General features: G+C 50.0%; 1 protein-coding gene across 1 annotated transcript in view; it reads left to right on the forward strand.

Moving 5' to 3' along the window:
• Positions 1-8,016, forward strand: part of KCNC4 (potassium voltage-gated channel subfamily C member 4) — a 31,542-nt gene extending 23,526 nt beyond the window's left edge. The window contains exon 4 of the mRNA XM_053591273.1: positions 5,467-8,016. Coding sequence (XP_053447248.1) covers positions 5,467-5,594 — 128 coding nt within the window. The 3' untranslated portion in view covers positions 5,595-8,016. The remainder of the gene's footprint in view (positions 1-5,466) is intronic.
• The last annotated feature ends 520 nt before the right edge of the window (positions 8,017-8,536 follow it).

Here is an 8,536-nt window from a genome sequence, read left to right on the forward strand (position 1 = left end):
ACAACCAGGGACCACTTAGGGATGGGGCATGAACACATCCTGGGCTCAGATAGGATGGGCCATGACCCTTCTCTTGTTATCCCTCTCACACTCATATGAGGCACACACAGGGCCAGCTTCGTGGGTCTGCAGCCTGCGCAGTTGGTCAGAGGGCCCCATACTGGGTTTAATGCCCAGCTGTTCCCATGATGAAATTAATTGCTGAACAAGGGCCCTGCATTTTCATTCTGCACTGGTCTCTGCCAGGTCTGGATGTACGTTTGTCTCTGTTTATTCTTTATACTCTGGGGATAAACTTGGAGTCACAGAGGTCTCAGTTCAAAATCTTGAACTGCCAAGGGGTAGGTGGGTAACTTGGGAGCAACTCACCAAACCTATCTCCCTGTCTGTTAGTGGGGTTAATGATAGCACCTATTTCCGAGACAGCATGAAGATCCCAACCCAGGGGCACGTGTCTGCAGATCATGGGCAGTAAGAAGTACAGTAAGGGTTAGTTCCCACCGTGTTCCTGTAGCTCTCAGGCTTTTCTGAGTAGATTTCTGAGCTCTCCATGTCTAGTCACACCAAGAAAGGACGAGAGCACCCGGGAGCTGTCTGGGGCAGTGTAGAGCAGCGGAGTGAGGATGGCATGGCCAAGGAGAGGGAAGAAGCCAGGGGAAGCCTGTTCCTGAAGCATAAGAGAAGACTGACCTGAGAGCCTGGGCCAGCGAGGCGAAGTGGTGGCAGGCAGCCAGTGTCGATTAAAGATAAAATTTCTCCTCCAGCAGTGGAGGGCAAACAGGCTGTGCCCCTCCCCCCTCCAGACAGGAGAAAGCCATTTGCAGCCTGCCTTGCCTTGGAGAAGCCTGGCCAGGCGATAATGGAGTAGGATGCGCTACTGACTCCATAATGATATTATGCATCAGGGCTCACGTCCAGAATGGCTGTTTTCTTCGTAGATCAATGTAGAACCATTTCATGGTTAGGTGCTAAGAACCCAGCAAGGGGTGCCAGGGGCCAGGGTGTTGCTGAGAGGACTGAAGGGGATACAGCTGGGGTCCCCAGTGACCCCTGAAGACCCCTAGAGGAGGAGGGGGCAGTGTGCAGGAGGGCAGAGAGGTTGGTAAGAGCAAACTGCCCCTCCCCACTGCACAGAAGCAGCAGGCAGTGCTGTCCAGGAAGCAGAGGCTCTGGCCTTCTCTGTTCCCTGATGCTGGAGATGAGCCCAAACTGGGGAGCCAGTTAACAGAACAGGACAGTGGTGATCCAGACAGGCTTTGGGAGTCAAACAGACTTGGGTTTGAGTCCTGGCTCCATCACTTCTTAGTTGTGTGACATTGGGTAAGTTACTTAACCTGGCTGAACCTCTATTTCTTCAGCTTTAAAATGGGAATAATAGTCTCTACCTCATTGAGCCATTGGGATTAAACAAGTCAGTGCCTGTAAAACCTTTAGCATATGGGAGGCCAAGGCGGGTGGATTGCCTGAGCTCACAGGTTCAAGACCAGCCTGAGCAAGTGCAAGACCCCGTCTCTATAAAATAGCCAGATATTGTAGCAGGCACCTGTAGTCTCAGCTACTCAGGAGGCTGAGACAAGAGGATGGCTTGAGCCTAAGAATTTGAGGTAGCTGTGAGCACTCTACTGAGGGTGACAAAGTGAGGCTCTGTCTCAAAAAACAAAACTTTAGCATAGCATTTAGCATGTAATCATTGCTTACAGATATTAGGGAGTGGGGGAAGTATTGTGGAGCTGCTCACTCCAGTAACAGATGACCAGTTTTGTTTGATGGCCTCACTTTTTAATGAACCAGCCTCATTTCAGCCTCATCTCCTTGTGAAGGTGGAAGAGTGGGGATGTTAATACCAAACAGCTGACATTTATTGAGTGCTGGGCAGTGACTTTAATGTTCATAAGAACACATTCCAAGACTGGTGTTGTAGTTGCCTTTGTTTCACAGAGGAGAAAACTGCAGCAATGTCAGGTCCTTTCTCCAAAGTCACATAGCCAATAAGTAGCCAAGCTGGGATCCAGACCGAGGCAGTGTGGTTCTGTGGGCCCAGTGCTTAGCCACTGTGTAACCTGAACAGGGCTTGCGAATCATAACCCACAGCATGGGGGTTGTGTTTTTAATGTTTTTCATTTCCTTAATCTTAATTGATTCTCATAGCAGAGATATTGCTTTTCCCTTTTATAGATAAGGAAACCAAGGCTTGGGGAAGTGAATGATTAAACTCATGCTCCCTTTTATGAGCACACACACACAGGGAGTGGGTTGTCTTCTCAGGCTTCATTAATCAAAAAGTGGGAGGTAACACCCATCTCAGGAAGGATAGGTTCCTTCCCTCTGACTCCACTGGAGTTTCATTATCTGATGCCCAGAAGAGAGTGAGTGAGCCTGGATGGGTCTGGAAGACAAGTTACATGAGAAGCAGCTTAGCCTTGAGGAGACTGGGTGGAAACTTGATCCTCACCTTCAGGTGTCTGAAGGGCAGCAGTGGCAAAGTGCATTTAGATTATTCTCTCATCCCAGAGGGCAGATCTGAGACCAACAGGCAGAAATGTTAGGAAAGCAGGTTGGGTTTAAATCAAGATGAACTGTATTCTTTCTTGTTTTCTTGACTATGACAAATTGAATACAAGGTACTGGAGAGGATCCCATACCAAATCAATAGGGAAGCCCCTGTCACCCTCAATACCATTCTCCTCCTGGGAAGTGACACTGGCAACATCTGATGTGGCTTCTTCCTGGGTTTGTGAAAAAGAGAAGCCTTGTAACAAAAATACCAAATTAGAACGAGCTGCCCTGTGGGTGGTAAAGGTCCTGCCCCTGAAGTGTTCGGAGAGGTGTTGGCTGATAGAGTGCCGTGCCAGTGGGTGTTGGGAGAATTTCTGCCCAGTGTGGGAGGGGGCATTAGAACTCTGCTGGTTCTAAGACTGCCTTAGTGGGCCCACACTGCCAGGTGGTGGTAGAGATAGGTCTAGGATGGGCTTCTGAACAGGGCTCAGATGTTCTCCTTTCCCACCTCCATTTTCCTTGGATTCCTCTCTGCCTCTTCCTGGCCAGTCCTCCTTGGAGTCCACCCTCCTTGGGCCCTGATGCTTACCACAGCCAGCACTCTCCATTTCCAGCTCCAAGCCCTGTGTGTGGACACATTGATACCCACGGTACAGGTGGCAAATGAGCTGGCTCAGTCACCTGAGGCTGCAGTAACCACACCCAGGCCCAGGACAACATGATCACTCCAGGTGGCTGCCAGGGACTTGGATCACACCCAGACACTTTCGGTTGGACCCAACCCAGCATCAAGGGCCTGAGGCGAGGAGGGCTGTGGCTCAAAGTCAGAGGGGCCAGTGGCCCCGGAAGCCTCTCCTTTCCCCACAAGGTTGTGGGGCCTTTCCCCCACGCCTCTTGTATCTGCCTGCTTCTTCAGGGATTCCTGGAAGGGTAGTGGCTAGCAACCATATGTTAGGGCCATTCATCACAGGTCTACTGGAAATACAGACTTCTGTTTTGGCTGAGTTAGGGTCCCTGCTTCCTGCATTAGCAATCTCTGGTCTCTGGCAGAGTGGGCCAGCTTGCTTCTTTTTTCTCCCACACATTTTTTCTTAGGTGACCTAATCTCTCATGGCCTAAATCTTCTCCAGGTTCTAGTGACATCTGCATTTATAGTTCCAGTCCAGAAATCCCCTCTCCTCTCTCCTCCCCTCCCTTCTCCTCTCCCCTCCCCTCCCTTCTCCTCTCCCCTCCCCTCCCTTCTCTCCCCTCCCCTCCCTTCTCCTCTCTCCTCCCCTTCCTTTTCTGTCTCCTTTCCTCAAGCACAGTACTAAATTTCCTCTGTTCCAGGCACCGTTCTCCATGCTGGGTGTACAGCAGTGACCCAGACAGACAGCACTTCCCCTGGCACTGTCCATGATGCCATGGGCATCTTCCCGCTTCCCTGTCCCTGAGTGGTGATTTTGCCCTTCTTCTTCCCTGGTCTTCCTCTCAGTGTCCCACCACCACCACCCTGAGGCTGAGACAGAAACCAGGGTGTCCTTGTTAATCCCACCCTGTCGTTCCTTAATCCACTCATTTGTCATGCATTAAATCTTTATTAAATACCTGTACTCTGTCCTTAGGGAAATAAGAGTGAACAAACTGACAGGATCCCTGTCCTCATGGAGCTCACATTCTAACGGCGGAGAGAGAGCAAATGACCAGTAGACAAAAAATATGTTATCTCCCACTCACTTTCCAATTTATTAACAAGTTTTATGTTTCTAGTTTTACATTTTACATCACACATTCTCTGTTCCTGCTCTCTTCACTGCTTCCTCGAAGGTGGACGCCTGTAGGAGCCTCCTCCCTGGTCTCCCTGGGCTGCACCTGACCTTCCACCGCCCATCTCTACCCAGCTGCCAGAAAGAACTTCTTAAAATGGAAAGCAGGTCATGTTACCCCTGCTTAGAGCCCTGATGGCTTGGTTCCCACTGCACTTCGAATAAAACCCTAACTCCTCAGGGGGCCCTTCAAGGCCCTGCTGTTCTCAGGCCCTTCTTGCCTCTGCTTTATCCCCTGTGACCAGCAGCTCACTGTCCTTCCCTGCCTCACACGTCTGGAGCTCGCTCTCACCTTCAAGTTTTTGCCCATGGTTTGCCCTCACATGGGCCATTGTTCCCCAGCCCCACCCTCCCAACTCCTCCTCTTGGCTCAGTCCTTCCTGGGAATGGTGGTTCCCCTCACCACACCCACCCCTCTGCCTCGTGTCATTTTCTTCTTCTTCTTTTTTTTTCACTTTGTCACCCCCAATAGAGCACCGTAGTGTCATAGCTCACAGCAACCTCAAACTCTTGGGCTCAAGTGATTCTCTTGCCTCTGCTTCCCAAGTAGCTGGGACTACAGGCACCTGCTATTACGCCCAGCTATTTTTAGAGATAGAGTCTCACTCTGGCTCAGTCTGGTCTGGAACTCCTGAGCTCAAGTGATCCACCCCTCTCAGCCTCCCAGAGTGCTAGGATTACAGGTGTGAGCCACCCTGTCTGGCCTTCATGTCATTTTCTATCACCCCATCCAGTTTATTTCCTCACGGTACTCCTTGTCCTTTGTAACCATATATTTGTTTACTGCCTGCCTCCAAGCAAGTAACTAGGGCCCAGCACAATGCTGGGGGCTCAATAAATGTTTTATGAATGAATGGATGGATGGATGGATGGAAGGGCAGGAGATGGGCCTGGCATGAGTGGCTGCTGAACTCTGCTCTCTCTTATCCCTCCAAGCTCTCTCTCCAGCTGGCTTTTGCAACTCACTTCTAGGGCATTCCTGGGAGTCCTTGGGGAATAATGTGAAAGCTCTTCTTTTTACATTATGCATTTCCTGCCTGAGAAACTGTCAGAATAACGAGGAGGACTGAGAGAGAAAGTTCCCATAGCTCTCCTTCTCTCCTCTTTAGAACTTGCCATTTTCCACCTGGTATTTTTTTGGTAATTGTCAAGTTCTCCTCCCCAGCTGAGCTGCTCCAGCGTGCTGATTCATCCCAGCTCCTCACTCTGTTCCCGCCATGCTTCACGTGGAGTAGGTTCTCAGTGAAATGTTTAAGTGAAGAAGGTGAAGGGAAAGGAAGACATGAGAACTAAGGAAGAGTGAGGGAGAAGAGAAGGAAAGAGGAAGAAGAGGCAGATAAAAGGAGCTACTAAGAGACAAAAAAGGAAGAAGAGAAGTGACGTTGGGAGTGGGAAAGAGGGGAGAACTAGAGCCAAGAGTTGCCAGGTTCAACATTGCCTTGAGCCAAGACCCCCAGCACACTCCTTCCCGTCCTTCCACCGCAGAGCTCCTGAACTGTGCAGGCCACGGCGGGGGCAGTGGGGCAGCCGGAGATCTCTGCAGGGACCAAAGCCCAAGATTCCTTAACCCAAGGTGCAGGTCCACTGCAAATGTCCCTAGAGACTCCCTCAGCACCTCTGCCCCCAGTTCCTCATCTAGAGCCCTTGGTCCAAGGACACTTAACTCCAAATTCATTATCACGGATCAAATGTTCAGAGCAAACAAGCACAAACAGACTTTGCTCCGTGTTCTCAGCCCCAGGCCCGAGGTCAGGCTCAGAGAAGAGCCTCCTCTTCATGCCCAGCTGCCCCTCGGGAAGAACAAGGGCATGCCCAGGAGGATAGGAGTCCCATAGGACCTGTTCCGGAGTGGCTGTTGCCACAGTGGCCCTCCCTGGAGTGGTGGCTCCCAAGTTGCCAAGGAGAACAGAGTTGTCCTACTGCCACTGCCACCATGGCAAAGCTGCTCCTTAATCCTAACTAGCTGCTAGGCGGCCAGTCCGTGCCATCCTCTTAGTGCACCAAGTGGTCACAATACCCAGGAACAGGAGTCAGAACCAGGCCTCTCCCCAGCACCCCAGCAACATCCAGCCCTGTCCCCAGGACCGCCTCCTCCCCTGAGGAGGCAGCACTGTTTGTACTCCTGGCAAGTCCATTAGGGATCTCATTTCTCTTAGGACCCCACCAGAGGTGGCAGCCAGCTCCTGGGGAGCCTAGCAGGAGGAGGTGAGGGTAAGGGAGAGAAATAAGGGCTTTAGTGTTATCAGACTCCCTCTAGGCCTCAATGCTAGACTGTGACAAGCTGGATTTGCCTGGACAGGACTGGAAAGTTGGTCTCTGGTACTCTCTATCTGTCCTCCTGGGTTCTTTCCCACCTCTGCCAGGGGGCTGTCATTACCACCCCCTTACTGCCCTGCAAACATACCCTCGCATTTCCAGGATTCTACTGTTCTCTTCACCCTCTCTTCATTTTCTAATCTATGCACAAGTATCCTTTGTCAGTCATTGACATATTCGCATGAATTAGGGTCCATGTATATTTCATTTCCTAGGAGACAAGATTGCTAGACTTTCCAACATATGAAGTGAGAACCTTATGCTCTGTGATAGGAAATCCCAGCACCAGAGTCCAAGCAGGGTAGATAATTTTTTGATCCTTGTATCAAATTAAAAGTCAGGGATCTTCAAGGAATTCCATCCTGGCTCTGATTAACAAAACAAAAAAAAAGGTGGGGGAGACAAAAGGGAAATCAGAAGTGATAGGCAAATAGAAGTTAATGCTATCTGGGGGATCCTCCCTCTCCTTTTTTGCCCCCTTCTCACATTCTAGTATTGAGCTCTCCACCTGGCAAATACTCACCCCTCAAGGCCCACCCAAGTGTCTCCTAGTCTGTGCATCCTGCTTGGATTCTCCCAGTAGAAGCCCTCTGTCCTTCCTTTATGCTGTTACGGCACCTTGTATACCCCTCCATTATAGCACTTATACCAGTGCTTGTTTACTCATTTATGGATGCTTCACTCATTAATGCTTTTATCTCCAACCCCTGCTCCATGCTCAGGGGTTCGATGGTGAAGAAAGAAATGAAGAAATGAATGAATAGGTAGCGAATGAATTAGCTGCCCACTACTGACTTATGTTGTTCACACCTATCATTCCAACCTGTGTCTGGGTCTCAGAATTTGTCCAGAATAATTGTGGATATGCTGGACCCCTCACTTCACCACCCCCCACCATGTGCTAGCCAAGTCTCCTCCCACCCACCCCACCCTCACCATCATTGCTCCCATCCAAAGCCCTCCACTTCCCCCCTAGCTTCCCAGGCTCCAACCATCTGGGCCTTTCTTTCCTGGTGTTGGTGGCTGGGATTTGCATCAGAGTCCACTTGGAATAGCCAGGAGCTCATGTTGTGGGCCCTTCCCTTCTCCATCTTTTTCCTTCTCAGTCTTCATTAAGGGTGTTTGTTCTTTGTGGAGCCTCCCACACTCCCCAGTTCTCCGAATGCTAGTCAGGTCCTTGGGTTTGTGTTCTTAGACAAACTCCATTGCATAAGTGAGCCATGGGGCTTCAAGCCAGTCCCATGATAGTGCTGAGTTTCAGGTTCCACATCTGTGAAATGGGAATTAAACCTCCCCTGCCTTCATCCAAGGTTGGTATGAAGATTAAATGAGAAAGTGGACAGATGGATCCTCTGGAACCCCCAAAGCACCACCTAAGGAAGGGATTATCATTCCTCTGACCTTCTCTTAGGGACATGAATGTTCCCCCAGAGTCAGAGACAAGGGCCTCTGGAAGTAATAGTAGCTAACATGATTGAGTGCTTACAACAAGCCAAAGCCTTGTGCTAAACCCTCTCTGTGGATTAATCCTCAGAACAACTCAGGGAGGTAAATGCTTTTTTTATTACTTGCATTTTACATATGAAACCAAAACACAGAGACTAACTTGATGGAGATCTCATAGATTTCACAGGCCAATTCTGACCATGCTCCACCATTATATGGCCAGACGTAGCCACAGATGGGAGCTGCCACCAATTCGTTGCCCATGCCCAGATACAGCATTCGGGCTCTAACAGCTTTGCTATTTATGAGCTGTGTGACCTCAGGCAAATGACAGAATCATTCTGAGCATGGTATTTGAAATGGGATAGTTAATACATCTCCAGATTTTGCCAAAAGGAATAAATGGAGGTGAAACACAAGGAACAGCTAGGCGGACCCTGACAGCTGACCAGTGCTCAATACATGTCAGGGCT

This window comes from Nycticebus coucang, chromosome 5, assembly GCF_027406575.1.
Source record: "Nycticebus coucang isolate mNycCou1 chromosome 5, mNycCou1.pri, whole genome shotgun sequence".
Taxonomy (NCBI): Eukaryota; Metazoa; Chordata; class Mammalia; order Primates; family Lorisidae; genus Nycticebus; species Nycticebus coucang.